Source organism: Neodiprion lecontei, chromosome 7 (genome assembly GCF_021901455.1).
Source record: "Neodiprion lecontei isolate iyNeoLeco1 chromosome 7, iyNeoLeco1.1, whole genome shotgun sequence".
NCBI classification, from domain to species: domain Eukaryota; kingdom Metazoa; phylum Arthropoda; class Insecta; order Hymenoptera; family Diprionidae; genus Neodiprion; species Neodiprion lecontei.
Window position 1 is genome coordinate 16,000,995 of NC_060266.1, and position 19,339 is coordinate 16,020,333.

The 19,339-nt window shown below is 33.9% G+C and overlaps 2 protein-coding genes across 7 annotated transcripts in view; both read right to left on the bottom strand.

Annotated features, from left to right (window-relative positions):
- Positions 1-19,339, bottom strand: part of LOC107216665 (GTP-binding protein Di-Ras2) — a 432,275-nt gene that overhangs the window by 250,043 nt on the left and 162,893 nt on the right. The window lies entirely within an intron of this gene.
- LOC124295573 lies at positions 8,300-9,864 on the bottom strand. Its single transcript, XM_046746001.1, has 5 exons — positions 9,737-9,864; positions 9,350-9,546; positions 9,012-9,281; positions 8,840-8,960; positions 8,300-8,756 (listed from the first exon to the last, which is right to left on the bottom strand). The coding sequence occupies exons 1-5, from the start codon at positions 9,862-9,864 to the stop codon at positions 8,300-8,302; spliced, it is 1,173 nt and encodes a 390-aa protein (XP_046601957.1).

A 19,339-nucleotide genomic window follows, 5' to 3' on the forward strand; every position in this document is an offset into this window, starting at 1 on the left:
CTGCCCTTTCTATTGCTTTCGCTATTTTCCATACTTTTCGACTTTACTATCCACGAACCTTTTTTTTGGGTTTTTCCCTATCCTGCGGTACCTGGGAGGGTAGCCTTCGGGCAGCGTCACAGGGTCATATAAAATCTGGCGACCAACTGGCGAGCCTTGTTTCTTCCAGGTTCCGTTTTCCTGACTTCTTTAGCATACTTTTCAAAAATCTTTTCTATCCTTTTCTAATATTGCTTTCCGGCACGTATGTACCTAACTGCCTACTTGCATACCATGCCACAATCTCTAACCAACTTTCGTGCAGAGCAGTCGACCACTTAGTCCGGTCAATTTAGACATTTCGAAACACAATAATTCCGACAGAGCTGAATTTTGGTAGAGACCTTGGGTTTACCATTATAAAAAAAAAGAAAAAAGTCCCCATCGATACCATGTGTGCTAAAAAAGTTACATAAATATAAAGGTTAAAAATATCACTTCATTGATTTTTGTGCTTTTTGTGAGTTTAGTATTGAATTAATTAGCAAAAAAAAAAGTTGACAGTCTCAGGTTAACAGAATTAAAGTAATTTTACATAAAAAATAATATAAATATGGCATATGATATTTTTTTGTACTTTTATTGGAAAATATTCGAAATTTTTGATTAGTGTCATTTTTGATCGCTGATATCTTTGAAACGGTTGACCTGAAGAACTTTGATCATGAGACGTTTTCTGTAGAGCGTAAAATTTCCTACAAATCTTTTTTTTCAGATTGTTGTTACGATGAACGGTTCTGAAGTAATAAAAATTCAAAAATGAAACAGAAATTTCCCGTGTTATTTAAATGGAAAATAAAGAAATGGATAGAGGCAAACCTTTCTATTGATATCAATTTTTGGACACCATAAGGAAAAAAAAATTCGTCTTTTTTTGAAACACCCTAATACTATATAAAAACTATAATATATACTATACATACATTATGTATATATACTATATATACTATACATATACTATGTATATCCGTGACATATATGTATAATATGCATGCATATTATATAGAATGTAACTCGTTCGACTTTTAAAATCACGATATCTCAGAAATGATAATTCTTAAGAAAAAAAGTATGGAGACCATTTTTGTGGATAATTTTATGATATACAATTTTGGTCTGAGCTATTTTTTTGATAAAATTAACCGTTAACGAGAAAAATCGAAAAAACCGAAAATTTTTACCTTTGACCTTGAATAACTTTTTTAACACACATGGTGTCGATGGGGCCTTTTTTTTCTTATAATGGTAAACCCAAGGTCTCTACCAAAATTCAGCTCTGTCGGAATTATTGTGTTTCGATCACTATTTTTATGTCTAAATTGACCGGACCAAGTCCACTCGAGCTGAGTACTCGGACCTCTCACATCATAGCTCAAATTGCTGTACATACTCTTGTAAATAAATCACCTACCAGTTCCTACAACTCTGCGTCATTATTTAGATTCAGCCGCACAATGACCACAATAGCGAGCGAAATAACGCCATTTTATGTTCTAAAAGATGACCAAAGAAAATAGAAATATGTTTAATACATCCTGTGAAAGAATTAATTTTTTTTCTTAAAATCGAGAGTTTACATCGCTGGAAGAAATTTGCTTTAAGTTAAAAAAAACTGTACATGAAAAATTTTCTGCAAATAGTGCAAGAAAAAAACTAAAATTGTAAAATAGTAAAAAAATTACACAAATTCAGAACTCAGAAATGGTTATAAATGAATATTCATGTTAGAATATAAGGTAAACGTGTCATATTGTATGAGAGTGAGAGAACCACAAACACGAATGTATGCCTCTTCAGTAATCTCCATGTAGGTGTGTGTCGTGTGAGAGAACAAAAGAGGGACGCGGCCTAGAGATCAGGTATGTGCCGCGTACCTCACTTCTACTTTTTCTAAAGCTCGTGTAAGGTGCGGAGCGTTGAATAGTACATGTATTACTAATTCTGTGTTTAAATTCCGTTTTCTTCATTAAATACTTTACACATAAAATGTTTCCTGCCATTTAATTTCCCAAGCATTTCCCAATTTCTCAACAATTAATTTAAAGAATTTTATTGAAACGGATGCTGAGTAGCGGTGAAGAAATAAAATGAAAATCAATTTCGAGGTGATTTGGTCGAGTTGTCGCATCGCACCTCGTACGATGAACTCATAACGCAACGTTATACTCACATCGGGTTATCTGGTGTATGATCAGATATACTGAGTTAATATTTACGCAACGTTTCAATTTTCTTATGTTTTCTCAGCCTTGATATTGCAAAATATAACAAAGAAAATCTCTTGTTACGCGATGAGCAGTTAACTAAGGCGAAGAAGTGGAGTAGAAAAGAGCGAGGTCAAGAGAAACTTTCTCTCCTCTTTTTCTCATCTTCTCTTCGGTAAATCGATCAACCTGGGAACCGGGAATATAATCACGACTTTGACGGCGTCAGGAAATCACGATTAATGCCATCAGGTTTATTAGCTCCTGCTCCAAGTCAGCATCCTCTGCACACGGGTAATGTTTGTCACTAATTTCAATTTCCCTTCCAAAATTATGTCCACCGCAGCACAACCACAGTACATGTTTATGCCCCATATTTCTGAAACTTTTTGCCCAATGTCGACGTAGAATGAAATTCGAATACGAAACGGATTTCCCAAATAGCCCTTGTAATTTGTGACGCATAATATGTAGACAATAATATCGATGGTTGAAGATTCAGGACATTCCCCGCAAAAACCAAATGTTTAATAACATAAGTAATAATATTTATTTGCCTAAGCAATGTGTGGTTCAAATGAAATGGACTTGAATAGTCGACAAAATTAATTAAAACGATGCAATTGTAACTCCATTCTATGAAATATAATTTCAATTCGTGACTAACTGTAAGTGATTTCTAGCGATTATTCTAATTCACTTGACTGTTTTTTTTTTTTTTCATCATAGTTAATGTTTTTTAAGGGATTACATCCGGTCGCAACTTTCCTAAAATTGATTGTCTTTGGATATATATCTTTATCGTACAGCTACATCGTTTAAGAATATTTTGGCCTTAAGCTGATGTCAAATTTCCAAAAATTGAGAAAGTTATAAGCACTTATTTAACAACAGCGCAATGGTGTGTTCTTTAATAGAGTCGAGTAGAAAGATCAGCCTGTGAGGAAGCTACGAATACGACAGAAAGCCATTCAGGAATTGCCGATAAAAGGTAAGAAAAATTTCCATTTCATCTGATATAAAATTAACATCGAAACTGAGGTCAAAACTTTGAACACGTTTACCTCGAAACTACATTTTCCGGTGTAGTGGGCCTCCTAATCTCAAGCTTTTCATGTAACTTTTGTGATACCTGATAGTATGTTGAGCGAATTTTTTGATAAGCTGAACCGTTTATTGATGATATCTAAAATACGGAAAGATTTTCGATTGGAAGAAACGACGATTTTGTTCAATCCGATACATCTTTCAATTTTTGAAAATTTTTTAAATCCTGATCAACAAATCATAACTATTATCATCTATATTAAAACGTACTTTAAGTTTTAGTTTCCAATACGGTGTTTCACCGATACAGCGCCCATCGTTTGGTCCCGCTATAATCGCAAAGGTTCGGTAAAATGATTGTAACTCTTAACTATCTTTTCTTCAATTAAAAATTAACTTCAGATACGTAATAATGGTCTGTGATCACGCGCCAAAGGCCAAATAAATTTAATTTTAACTTTGTCGGTAACAAAATTTCAAAGATGTACGTGATTTTCGATGCTTTAGCCGTATGGAACACCTGAATTTTTTCAATTGGTCCATTTATGAGAGCAAAAAAGATGCTGCATTTTTTTTTTTTTTTTTAACTTATAACGCAACGAGAAGAAAATTAGTAAAATGTGACAGTAATTAACTCGAGGAGGAGAGACTTGAGTTTGAAATGTTTCTCCGCGAGCGCATCAGAAGTGGAACAAATCAATTCACCAAAAAATGAAAGATCACGGATTCGTTAGACGACGAATCGGCATTCTGGTGCTCTGAACCCTCACGAAACATAATAATTGGGAGCATTATCAGCCGACCAATTCAACGATAATGCACTTTACCGAATTAGATACTTGAATTTCGTGTGTCGAGTCGGACGCATGTGGTTTTGGTTCTGCGCACTTGATTGATTGATTTGTGACCCTTCCCACTATTTGAGGAGGTTGCTTAACCAAAAATAAATACTTTTCAACCGTTTTATTACTAGACTAGATAGTCAGGAATCGAGTATTTATCAAATGAACATATTTGTCAGTTACGAAGATCTCTTTAAAAACACAAATTTTAAAATTGCTGATACCAAAAACATAAAAGCTTTCATCCCGAGTCGAAGTTTAGACGCTGCCATAAGCCTGTAAGTACTAAACAGAGCCTCATTTAGTACCTTTTGGTCCTCACACCCTATTCAAAACCTTGAAACAGCTATTGTTTATCTTTTTCATAGTTGGACCCCTTGTGGACCTTAACGTCCTGTTATAACCTATACCTGTACTTTATGTGACTCTCGACTCGTATAAGATTCTGTTTAAATCGAAGATGGTGACGTCTGAAGACTAGGCAAATTGATGTGGATAGCTCCATATATAGTTGTTGCAATATTATTTTAAATTCAAGTAAGTTCCTTGTTTTTCAACTTAGTAAGAAGAAAAAAAACAGGGTTAAACACAAACTGCAGAAGTCATTAAAAGTAAGAGAATTAAATTTAGGTGTCATGACACATTGAATAATATTAGCACAATACGTACTACTTCATAAGATTGATATTTGCAATTGGATGTAAATGGATGCAAAATCTTCCGTATAGTTTTTATTACTAATAATTGCGTCTATAATTCATCGCTATTAACTTAGAGATGATTCTCACTTCCACGAAAATAAGAGCAACTCGACCAATCTCAGCCCTTAAATATATCGATTGATACTTGAATTTGCTATCACTACTCACATGTCAATCAATATAAATATCGAAATCAAATTGAAGTATTGAACTTAATATTCAATGATTGTAATTGTACATTCTATGGTAAAGTACGTATAGAGGTTTTAAAGATGTCCTACTTTGAACCTAAACGTGTAAGAATCGGAAATATGGGCCAAATTTAGGTAAAGAATGGGTTCTCTTTTCAATAGAAAGTTAGTCCTCGACAGATCCTACTACATCTTACCAAACATAGGACTTCCAGGCGTACACGAGGGTTTAAATTTCGAATCGGGATATCAATACCCCAAGTTGAAATTTTGGCCCTACGGTAAACCTGTGGATACTAAGAAAGGTCTTATTATATTATTTTAAGAGTCTGCCATCGTGATGTCTTTTATTTTTCTGACACTACCACAAGTGCGTACAAACAAGTGAATTTCGCGGAATGAATTCTTAAAGACAAGAGAATACTTTTCAAATGTTTTGTGTAAAACGCGATAATGAGATCCATTGACAAATTAATTTGAAGTACATTATTCATTATTCTGCTTTCGAATTTAGATAGAATGTTATTGTCAGACTCGCCGTCAAATGTTGGGGATACATATTTTAGCTCCAATATAACGTAAACAAAGTTTGATTCATGAAATATGTTACCTACCTAGTGGAAGGTTACTGTAGTTATAGTTTACAAATCTAATCAGAAAATTTAATTTTATGAATATAAATAATTAAATCAACATTTGTAAAGTAGTGTTCCGAAAGTAGACAGAAAAAATTGTGCCGGTTGTGATTCAGCTAGGATTGTATGATAGGATTTTTAAAGCGATTACACAACTTAGTTGGCATTCCGAGAGTTTGCTGTACAATGTCACCAATAACAATGTTGGAAGGTATAATGCTATCGTCAGAAAGTTCATCGGAGGAAAGCGTATTAATTCCCGAAGAGCACATTCTTAGAACGCTGAATGGGCTGAGGCTGTTGTACAATTCAACACATCAAAGTCGTACTCAAAGTTGAATGCTGCGATGGAAAAGAATCCGGCTACCGAATTTCAACTACAAGCAATTTTTTCAATCGTCCCAATAGGGTCATCCACGACATTTTTTTTACCGTTTTATATTAAATTTCAGGTACCAAAAACTGTAGAAAAACTCATAATTTTCAAAAATACGTAGCTGATACGTTAATTGAAGCACTTAAATTATGATACGATTTGAAACGGCTCCATTTTAGGCGCCATTATACAAGTTACTCCGTGACGTCATAATTGGGTAAACAGTGGCAACTGGACATTGAAAATGTGCGAAAACCGCGAAATTAGACGAAAACGTGCATATAGGTGGTATTTTGTCCCACTTTTTAAAAATACTAGTATATCCGCGCCTTCAAACATATTTTTACCTGTACCAAAAGGTGACACGAGAATAAAATGGTTTGAGTTAGCTCGGCGAAGCGACGTAACCTCACTTCAAAATGCTTTATATTGTTACGAAGACCACTTTGACGTAAGTTCACTTTCTGTTTTTCCTACTTTACTCATTAGCATTTACTTCTTATTCTAGTTTAGGTGAACAATACCTCATGCATATGTCATCTTTGTCGTTAATTATCCAATATAAGTGTATCACCTCTTTATTAGTCGGATAGCTGCATGAACAGTAGCTGTCAATTAATTCTTATGTAGATATAGTTACAGGAATGTTTGGAGAATTATAGAAGAGTTGTGGAAGATAAAACTGCTTCAGTGAGACTGAAAAAAGGTGCATTACCGCATAAATTTGATTGTCGACCAGACAGAGAAAGAGCTTTCTCGAAACCTGTGAGACCTGGAGTACTGAAACGACAGAAGAGACAGATTCTTAAAGAAATAGAGTTCGACGCACTTTCACACAAAGAGAATATCGATTCATCACGAACAGTTGAGAGCCAGGTTTCTACGGGTCTTGCTGAATTAAAGTTGCCTGAAAATGAGGAACCGGAAAATATTACGGACAACGAAGCAACAGCATTCACATATGAGTTCGCGCACCTTATTTCTCCTTCCTCGAGTGTGCTAGCTCTAACTTCACCTGCACAGAAATATTTCAGTGTCCAAGTGCGCTTATTACCAAAATTCCGCAGTAAAGCTTCCAGTTGCGTACCTATCACCCAAGATGCGAGTTGTTCACCCATAACGATACGAACAACTGTAAAACTCCGAAAAAAGCAAGAAGCGTTATCTACAACGTCTAGTAACGCATATAACCTGGATGACACGTTGGAAGATTGCAGCGAGTACCTGCCTTCTGATGAAACGAGTGAAGAAGTAGTGAAACAAGATGATTCTATTCGAAAACAAGAGATAAAAAAAATGAAACTATTGCTCATTGCTAATAAAGCAAAAATGTACGTTGGAATTCCAGATAATAGCTTTTTTATCATAAAATTGCTTCACGATGCAACAGGATTAAAAATTAAGCACATTTGTTTAACGCTAACTAAAATCAGACTAGATGACACATTTGCAAGACTTAGTGATGAATTTGGTATTAGTAGTAGCAACGCTAACACAATATTCAGACGAGCCATTCCTTTGCTGGTACACTTTCTACAAACATTGATACTTTGGCCATCAGATGATTCGATAAAGTTGAATTTGCCATTAGCATTTCGTGCCAGATACAGTAATGTCCAATCTATAATTGATTGTTTTGTAATCGAGATCCAAAAGCCTAGCAATGCGATTCACCAGAACGTAACTTGGTCTGAGTATAAAAAATGTAATACCCTGAAATATTTATTATCTTCAACGCCAGATGGAACAATCAATTTTGTATCTAAAGGATTTGGTGGCAGGACGACAGATAATGTCATCGTACAAGAAAGTAAATACCTGAATCAGCTCCCAAAAAATTACGCAGTTATGGCTGATAGAGGTTTCAAACATATAGAACCACTTTTGAGAAAAAATGGATGCATTGTAGTCCGTTCACCAAGTGTTGCGAGTTCCGTGAAGCCGACTAAAGCTAAGGTTATGGAAAGAGTTATCCGGAGATTCAGAGAATTTGCATTATGGAAACCTCACGCAGGAATTCATCATGTAACATTAGATATTATGGATGAAATAGTAATCATTGCAGCACGCCTAATAAATTTACAATCACCTATAATTAATCAATAATACTGTATAATGTACCGTTCAGTGTATTACAATACATTACATTCATAGACATGTTTGTAATATTTTAATTTTTTTTTACATTCATAGCTACAATTTTATTCACTATTTTGATAATATTGAAAAATATAGTTTTTATATTTGGCTCTAATTGTTTTTTTTTAACCTGTCGCAGCGTTGAAAATGAGTGAGTAAATATTCTCCTTCCAAAAACCCATGACTTTTTCTATGAGATCTAATACCAAATCTTCGTCGTATTCTACGCAAATAAGTTTAATCGATTGACTAGTTTCAAAGTCATGAGTAGCTACACAGAAGAACCCCTTTTTTACTTTTTTCATGAACATCTGGAGTTGAATTTGAGCCATGAATTTATTTGCCACCTGATTATTCTCTTTAATGTATCTGGATTTTGCTTTACAGGTCATTGGGCATTTTATCTCTACCACAAAGTCATTTCCTACACCATCAGGCGATGCACCGATAATAGGGAACCTCGAATCCAACAGCAATCCACAATCCTGTATATTTGTTTTCAATAGCTCTTCAGTTAATTTCACATCTTTCTCCAATCGTCTTCCTCTCTCCATTGCTTCCGTATCTCTGATTTTGAGCATCCTATAACTTGTTCGACAAGCGACCCGTTCTTAGTTTTACAATGGGCTATTTCATATATCCGAGATGCTGTGATTCGCCCATACCGTAACTCGTTCCATAATTTAGATTCGCTTTGATTTTGAGTTTCATTTCTAGCCAGATTGCATCGATCTTCAGTCATCGTATCACTTGCAAATCTCAGAAAACTTTCTACATCCATATTATCTGAACAGCAAAAAAAATCGAGCATTATATTATGCAACGACAAAACCTTACTGGAATCTGTTTTAATATAATACCTAAATATTTGGCTGTCGAATTGTCGTTTTTTCATTTTGTCTAGCAGAGTTTTAAAAAATGTTGTATTATCCGGTAACTCCGTCTGAACTTTGGACTGCCGCATATCTTTTGCTTTCAACGATCTAACATTTGATGCAACTTGAGCGAAGCGGGCCTTTTTCCAGAAGCATACAGTTGCTGTTGGTTCAGTTTCTTCGCTACGCCGGTGGACCCACATCAAAACAGCGATGGCATGCTTACAACCACCTTAAAATGGAATATTTCATACTCTATTGTACATTTACGTTTAAATTAGACAATATACAATACATTACTTGCCGATGCTGCGCAATCCTCACAAGTAACGCTTTTAATTGACTCATTTTCTTCATCGACCATAATCGAAACTGCATATGCTTTGCTATTTACTCTATGTTCAGGACATACTCTTCCACGGACAGCACAGAATTGTCCTTCTCTTCTGAGCTCTACGTACCCAACTGCGGCATCACCATAATCCTCTCTTTCAGCTCTAGATGTCAAATGATTTTTATAGGTTATGGTATATTACTAAAATTACTTACAGCACGATCAGCACGACTCTATTTCATAAAGCATATGAATAGAAAATGTGATCAAATAAATTAAAACGCCGTATATTGTTGTTACCGTTAAATATTAACGGTAAGATGCGAAATAAATTTTCTTAAAACTGTACCTACCTTCGAGCCTTGACACCACTAGTTTCAGCCAAATCAAAATACTCGCTTTCCGAGAAGAACTCCGTGACCATTAAAACTGTTACTTTCGAAAGATTATCGGACTGTGCTTTGACAAATCCAATATTCATTTTTTATCAAAATACAAAGTACAGAACACAAAATATGCCGAGTCCATGTAAATTCACACTATGATCTTTTGAATCTACCCAATTATGACGTCACGCAACATCCTGCCCAATGACAGGGCGTTTTTTTCCGCCGTTAATTTCTTCATATTTAACTTCATTTTTATTAATAACTATAATTCTAAAATCCATTTCTAAGCTGTAATTCTCACTTTAATTGCATAATGTTTAGAAAATAGCAATAATGTGGTGCATTTTTCTACTTTTGGATAACCCTATATGATATGAATCGAAACATCCCAATAAAACTGAAACAGTTAAGATTACAGTTTGTCTGCATACATTATATGTTTTAATCAAAAAATGTTATACGCCACGTAATATTACACTATGTCGCGTAACAGCTGTGCTTCCTCGAAAGCGTAATGAAGATTAGATCTTAATTTTCTTGTGAGGTACCATGATCTTGACAAGACTACTGTGCCAGGTATATACTGAACATGGTTGAGATCTACAGCTTATTCGCTTGAAGGCTTGAAGACAGCCTGGAAGTTCGAAAGGCACAAAATGAATCCAGCAAGAGCTCGAAGAAAGCACTGATTGAAAATGTACAAAATTGTACGAAGCTAATACTGCAAGACAACTTTGAGGGAGTCCATATCGTTTACGGTAACAGCTCCAAAATGGTGTGATGTGGGAAGTTAACAACCTTGAAGGTCATATTCTGCACGTATGGAAATGCGACGAAAATGACATGGAATGAGTGTATAGATCTTCGCGATCATTCTGGATGATAGATAGACATAGCTCAACACACCGCATAACTTGCATATGATTTGCTGAATCTTGTAACGATATTACATGCGAGTCACATAGAATATAAAGTAATTCGTATGTACGCGCCTTAAGCACATACAACGTTTCAAAATAAAGGGCAAACGCTTAACTCTAGGTGTCACGTCGGTCAAGATCACCTATCCGGTGAAATAAGTGTAACTCTCTCTCTCTGCGAGCCGGGGTCGAAGCGAACGGTCGATATAAAGTCTAGTCCTGTCATATTCACATTCTTATAATTTCGTTAACATTTGGGAAAACAAAACAAGTAAAAAAAAAAAACAAAAAAAAAAAAATTGAGACGACGATTCATACAAGAAGTGTAACCCAACGCAATCCCAATCTTTCGGAGCCTGTGAGCCTAAAGAACAAATCCAAATATCTGATCGACGAACGACCACGCAGTATAATCGGTGAAGACCGATTCTATAAAAGGAATATCAAAGAACTTCAACATCCATGATCATCTACGGAGCCGTTAGGCCACCTCTCTTCATCAGAGATATTTCGAGCTAAGTCATCTTTTCATTACTGATTTGTAGGTGGATTGTGCCACAAATCTGTAATAGCCTTCTTAAGTCAGTATTTTATATCTTCGTCTGTTAACTTTATTGTAATCTCACCATAATTTAGAGTCCTTTGTCAGTAGATTCATTCTTTCACTAGAATCATTTTTAAATTTGAAGCATAAAGGAAAAGAGAGCCAGTCTTTCGTTAATATGGTACAAAAATTTTACCAGAATAATTATATACAAAACGTCGGTAATCGCGTTGAGTAATTTTAACGTGTGAATGAAAGAGTGAATGAGATTTTCTATGATTGCCTGTTCTTTTAAAAGGTTATACCAAAACTCAATAAATCTGTGTTCTACATTGTTTCCTCCTGATTTAATGTATTTTGTTTATTGAATATATCTAGATTTCTAATATAACATAAAATCAAAACGTATCGGTTGAACCTCAAAAAAAAAAAAAAAAAAAAAAACCGTTACAAAATGGCGCCCGAACATAAAGTTTAGACATAAAGAAAGTAAACATAGGATTAAATTTGAAACTTCGTCGTTGAATGTTTGTATGATTGACCTTAGGTAGTAATTGTAAGAAACATATATTACGCGATAAATAGAAATATAAGAATTTCAAAAGTACATGGCACCAACGATTAAAAGAACACCTGTTAAAACTAGGTCAAGGATCACAAATAAACCAAGGAGGTCAGAACCTGACATATCAAAAGCAGGCAATAGTCAAATACGAAATAATACAAGCGAGATGGAGGGAGAACTGGAGCGTTTGAAGGAGGAAATGGCGAGTTTCGCGGGTTTACGAAATGCGATTGAACAGCTACAGGCACAACAAGCAACTAACGCACAGCTGGCAAACGAAGTCGCATTGTTGAAGCTCCAGAACGAACAACAAAGACAGGCTCTTCAACAGATACAGAATCCAGTTCAACAACCAGTTACCAATAACGATCAAATATCGGTGAGTGAGTTAATAGTAAGTTTGCAACGAAGTCACATTGATGCCAAAGCTCCCGAGTTTACAGATGAAGAAGTTATAAATCCTATTGAATATTTGGAAAATTTGGAAAATTATTTCAGGTTAAAATGTGTGAAGGAAGAGTGTAAATTGTCGATAGTCGAAAGTAAATTATCAGGTAGAGCAAAAATATGGTGGGAAGCGAGTAAAGAAACTATCAACACGTATAATGATTTTAAAGAAGCCTTTAAAAATAAATTTTATTCCATTCCAATCCAAGTTAAAGTCAAAACAAAGTGGAGTTCAAGAAGGTATAATCAACAGGATGGTTCACTTCAAACATATTTTTTTAAACAGCTTAAGGAAGCAAAATACCTATTACCGAAACTAGACCAGTTCGAAATAAACTATACCATTATCCAACAATTACCATATAAAATTCGTGATACTCTAGCAACTGTGAATATGGCGGATACAAAAATAATAGAACAAGCTTTATCGCAATTAGATGTAAATTATGAAGAAAGAAACAATAATAAACACAAATATCAAAATCAAAGTAACAACAATCAAGTGAATAATGTAAACAACATGCAAATTCAACATAAACAACAGCAACAGATAAATAATACAAGTAGGCAACAAAATTATCCAAATGCTGCAAACAACTTTTATCAAAATCCTCAATTTGGTACAAACTTATCACCATGGCAATATCAACCGCAAGTTCAAGCATCAACAAGCAACCAAATGAATTTACCAAACGTCAATTATCCACCACCTTATTTCTCAGGAACCAATAATCAGATACAGTCATTACAAACTCAAATGCAAACTAACACCAATAATTTACAAACCAGTCCAAATAGAAATTTAAACTAATAAACAGCTCGATGTGTATAAGTCCGACATCGAGTTGGGATTATGCAAATTTAGTTGAGGACTTAATGCACGAAATTGGTAATGCTGAAGAAAAAATTGAAAGAGTAAAACAAAACTTATCGAAGGGTCCAAATGTAGTAATAAATGTGTTAAATTATCGAATGGTAGCTTTATTTGATTCAGGAAGCCAAGTAACATGTATGTCTGAAAAAGTATATAAATCTCTCAAAGGTAATCATAGTTTAAATGAACTACCAGTTACAAATGTAGTAGTTTTACCAGCAATTGGGAAAAAGCCCACAGCGGTTAAGCGACAAATTTTGGTTGATGTTCATATGGGATCGCAGAAAATCACAACAGCTTTTTTAATTATACCGCATCTGTCTAGTAGTGTGATTTTTGGTAACGATTGGCTTGATATTAATAAAGTAGTTTTAGATTACGGTCAGAAAACAATTAGTATTAAAGGTAAAGTAATAGCTCCACCACTTTTCTCATACGACCGGGAACCTGCGGAAAGGTTGAGCTCATTTGCACAAAACGCGAAAATATATATCAAAATTTTAAGAACTGAAGATTCAGAAAAAGAACATGAAAAAATAGGTAAAGAAATATTTAAAAAGAATTCAAAGAAAGAGAATAATAATGAAGAAAATAAAAATGATGATGAAGATATAAAAACAGTTTTTGAAAATATCACAACTAAAGATCCTGAATGTGATAATGATGATAAAATGTCAGAAACACATGAAAATGTGATGCAAATTGACAATGAATCTGATTGTGTAGAAGAGAATAAAATTGATGAAGAAACAGAAATAAATTTAAAATATATCTTTGTAGAAAATGATGAAATTGATAAAAATATTTTAGTAGATAAGGAAAATATATGTGTAGCAATAAATGAATTTGATAAAATTGCATCGGTAGATCAAAGAGATAATCCGAGAAATAATGAATTAGAAAATCTAAATTTGATGTGTGTAAAAAATAATATAAAATGTAATGAATCTGTATTTCAAAATGTAAACGAACATGAACAAAATAACGCAGAAACAATAGAATCACAAGACCATAATTTTTACAAAAAGAATTTAGTTTGCCAGAAAACAGTAGAATCGGAAGATCACAATTTTTTTAAAGATAAATTGGATGAAAATATCGAATCAATTTTAATAGAACAAATTCAAGTAACAAGATCTCAAACAAATGATCAAAACTTTTTCGAATCTGTCCGGTCGATCGCGAATAATCTTATGGGTACAAGTGAAGAGCAAAAAGTTGAGCTGGAAAAATTGCTAATTAAATATGAAAAACTATTTTCAGAGAAAGCCGGATGTACAAACATTTATGAACACTCTATCAAATTACTAAAAGACAAGCCAATCGTTAAAAAATCATACCCGGTACCATTTAAACTTAGAGAAGCAGTAGATGCAGAGATAAAGAAAATGCTTCAAGCAGGAATTATAGAAAGATCAAATAGTCAATACTGCAATCCATTGCGAATAGTACAAAAGAGGGAGAATGGAGTGAGGTTATGTTTAGATGCCAGATATATAAATGACATAATTGAGTCTGATAACGAATGTCCACCACCAATAAATGAATTATTAAGAAAATATCATGGTGTAAAATACATGACATCTACTGATCTAACACATGGATATTGGCAAATCCCGCTAGAGAGAAATTCACGTCAATATACAGCTTTTTTACACGGTGGCACTTTATACCACTTTTGCAGAATTCCATTTGGTCTCAAGACGGCAGGAAGTGGATTCATACGTGCCCTAAATATGGCATTAGGTAATGAATTTACCTCCTTTCTGACTTGTTATATAGATGATCTTTTAATAACCTCAACTGATTTTGATTCTCATATGAAACACCTAAGCCTAATATTTGATCGTTTAATGAAACACAATTTTACACTTCGTCTAAATAAGTCACTTTTTTGTAAGAAGTCAATCGCATTTCTCGGATACGTTATAACACCTGAGGGAGTTAGTCCCAACCCAGACAAAATCAAGGTGATTAGAGAATTTCCAGTACCAACAAGTAAATTGATTTTACAACGATTTTTAGGAGCGTGTAACTTTTACCGGCAGTTTAGCATAAAATATTCGAACTATGTCACGCCCTTGAGAGATTTATTAACAGACAATACACCGTTTAGATGGACAGAGAAACATACGAAAGCATTTAAAGAGATAAAGGAAAGTTTTATAAACTGTGTAACCCTTAATCACTATTTACCTGGCGTCATATGTAGAGTACAAACAGACGCAAGCGATCTTGGAATAAGTGCGATTTTGTACCAAATTGATGAGGAAGATAACCATAAAATTATTTCACTTATAAGTAAATGTTTGTCGAAAGCAGAATTAAATTACACAACTACGGAAAAGGAATTACTGGCAATAATGTATGCATTAGATAAATTTAGAATTTGGTTAATTGGAAGTCCATTTGAAATAATAACAGATCATAAAGCATTAACTTTTATAAATACAGCACCGTTTTTAAGTCCACGATTATCACGATGGGTTGTAATCTTACAACAGTACACATTCACAGTCAAGCATTGCAAAGGAAAAGATAATGTGGTGGCAGATTTTTTCAGCCGAAATATCAACGGGAAACAAAGTACAAACGAACGTAACAAGTTACTAATAGCAAAAATAAACCAACTGCTAGTAGATAATGTAGAACTCGAACTAAACAAAATCGCATCTCAAACTATTAAAATGAATCCAACGTTGATAAGAAACCTGAAAAATTTAAAACAATTGCAAATAAAAGATGAGGAATTGAAAAATATCATAAATAAATGCAATACAGATTCATCTGATGGTTGTTACAAAGTACATGAAGACTTGTTGTTTTATAAAAGTAAATTCGATCAAAATTGGCGAGTAGTAATCCCACAAAGTATAGTAGATTTACTCGTAATTTCTGTACATGAAAAAATAGGTCATATGGGTGTATATAAAACATACCAATATATTAACAGATATTATTACTGGCGAAAAATGAGAGAAGGTATCAAAAAACGTATTCAAGCATGTGACACATGTCAAAGAACAAAGGCATTATCCTACAGCATGCAAGGAAAGTACAAGCAGGTAACAGCTGATCACCCGAACGAATTGACTACAATTGACTTCTATGGCCCTCTGCCGAGATCTATTGGGGGAGTCCAATATTTGTTAGTTGCAATAGATGCATTTTCAAAACTAGTTACGTTATACCCCATAAAACGAGCTACTACAACAATAGCATTAAATAAAATAATCAACGAGTACTTTAAAAACGTAGGAAAACCAAAAAGATTGCTATCCGACAATGGAACTCAATTCACAGCTGCTAGATGGAAAGTCGAATTAGAAAAACAAGGAGTAGAAGTTTGCTATTCATCAATTAGACACCCACAATCCAATCCTACTGAACGAGTGATGAGAGAACTGGGGAGATTTTTCCGTACCTTCTGCAATGATAAGCATACTAGATGGGCAAAATATGTCAAAGAAATCGAAAAATTATTAAATTTAACAACACACCATAGCACCGGTTTTATTCCATACGAACTTCATTTTAATAAAACAGCGCATGATGAATTAACAAAAATTGTAAAATTTCCAGACAGAATTGAAAATAGTCACGATATTAAAATATTGTTAGCCAAAGAAAACTTGAAGAAAAATTTTGAATATAGAAGCCGGAATCAAAAATCAATTTCAACTGTAATTTTAAATGAAGGAGATCTAGTTTTACTACGTGTACCATATCCATCCTCCGCTATCGATAAATTAACACACAAATTCTTCCATTTGTTTAAAGGTCCGTACAAAATAAACAAAAAAGTTAATGAAAATGCATATAATTTAATAGATACAAAAAATAAAAACAAAAACTTGGGAACTTTCAATCGTGTGAGTTTACGCAAATATTATCAGCCCACAAATCCAAGTGCTAAATAACAGATAATTTTTTGTAATGAAAATTCACGAAAAACTCGTCATGAATCCTTCAAATGTTCTAATAAGTCCAACATGCATAGATTATAGAATTTTTTAGATGTAAGTCCAGTTAAACAAAATGTTTGCTAAAAGAAAATGTGATTAGATTTTAAAATGATAATTTTAATGATGAATGATGAAGGATGAATGGATTGAATGATTGATAAGTAAGAAGTAATTTAAAGAGAGGTTTTTAGATTTTACTGCAAATATAGGATAACGAGTAATTTTCGATATTTTCGTTCTCACAACAATCTCGAAAATGGGGGGGGTGATGTAACGATATTACATGCGAGTCACATAGAATATAAAGTAATTCGTATGTACGCGCCTTAAGCACATACAACGTTTCAAAATAAAGGGCAAACGCTTAACTCTAGGTGTCACGTCGGTCAAGATCACCTATCCGGTGAAATAAGTGTAACTCTCTCTCTCTGCGAGCCGGGGTCGAAGCGAACGGTCGATATAAAGTCTAGTCCTGTCATATTCACATTCTTATAATTTCGTTAACATTTGGGAAAACAAAACAAGTAAAAAAAAAAAACAAAAAAAAAAAAATTGAGACGACGATTCATACAAGAAGTGTAACCCAACGCAATCCCAATCTTTCGGAGCCTGTGAGCCTAAAGAACAAATCCAAATATCTGATCGACGAACGACCACGCAGTATAATCGGTGAAGACCGATTCTATAAAAGGAATATCAAAGAACTTCAACATCCATGATCATCTACGGAGCCGTTAGGCCACCTCTCTTCATCAGAGATATTTCGAGCTAAGTCATCTTTTCATTACTGATTTGTAGGTGGATTGTGCCACAAATCTGTAATAGCCTTCTTAAGTCAGTATTTTATATCTTCGTCTGTTAACTTTATTGTAATCTCACCATAATTTAGAGTCCTTTGTCAGTAGATTCATTCTTTCACTAGAATCATTTTTAAATTTGAAGCATAAAGGAAAAGAGAGCCAGTCTTTCGTTAATATGGTACAAAAATTTTACCAGAATAATTATATACAAAACGTCGGTAATCGCGTTGAGTAATTTTAACGTGTGAATGAAAGAGTGAATGAGATTTTCTATGATTGCCTGTTCTTTTAAAAGGTTATACCAAAACTCAATAAATCTGTGTTCTACATTGTTTCCTCCTGATTTAATGTATTTTGTTTATTGAATATATCTAGATTTCTAATATAACATAAAATCAAAACGTATCGGTTGAACCTCAAAAAAAAAAAAAAAAAAAAAACCGTTACAATCTCATTTTCTCATATACAACTCATACGAGAAATATCTTGCATAATATCTCCAATAGAAAAGTAATTTTCGAAATAACCGTTTCTTACTTTACAAGACCTTTGACGCTGAAGATTGATTGATGCGTCGGGTACACGCTTGATTTTGAGAGGGCCATCAGTTTGACAGCACAAGAAGCAACGCATGTAGCATTGTTCAGTATAATTATTAGTGATCTTTGAAAAGGTAATATTTGAATTTACACCGGCTCAGCACCTCCTAGATCGGTTAAAAAAAAATTAGAAAAAATCAGTGAAAAGTTTCGGCATTCTAGTTCGACTAGAAAGGGTGCCTGTGAGCATAAATTCATTTTGAGTTTCGAATTTGGGCAGAAACCGCTAATAATCATTGACGATGAAAAATCTATGTGAAAAGTGAACTATTATATCAGCTATTTCAACAGTATTTCCTTTGTAGCAGGGAAATGAGGAAAAAATCGTAGTTTTGTACGTTGACATTCCTCAAACAAGTCAAACTTTGGCGAAAAAATTCTATCAATATTACGGATAAAAGAAGACAAATCATTTATAATTTAATTATAAATCAATCAGTCATTATTCTCAATTCGCAGTCATTATTCATTGCTTCAGGTTGACGATCGATCCAATCATCCAATATTCGAAAAACTTTTTTAATTTTTTTTTTTTTTTTGGAGCCGATCTGGAGATCTTTTTCAGGTAAGCTTTTCAAGGACTACTCTAATGATACATGATATTTTTGTTGAACGATTTTTGAAAGCATTTTTGGCAAAATTTTGTAATTAATAGCAAGTGGAATAAAAAAAACTGGCAAGTAATTATCCTGTATACTTTGATACTGACATAAAAGCGTACTTCTGTTCTATATCAGAATATTGATGGATCTATTTGCTAATCCTATTCTTTTTAACCCTTTCAGTTATGCAGTTTTCATCTGCACTGATTTAGATGAAAATTGGTATGCGGGGGTTTTCGGGATCGCTGATT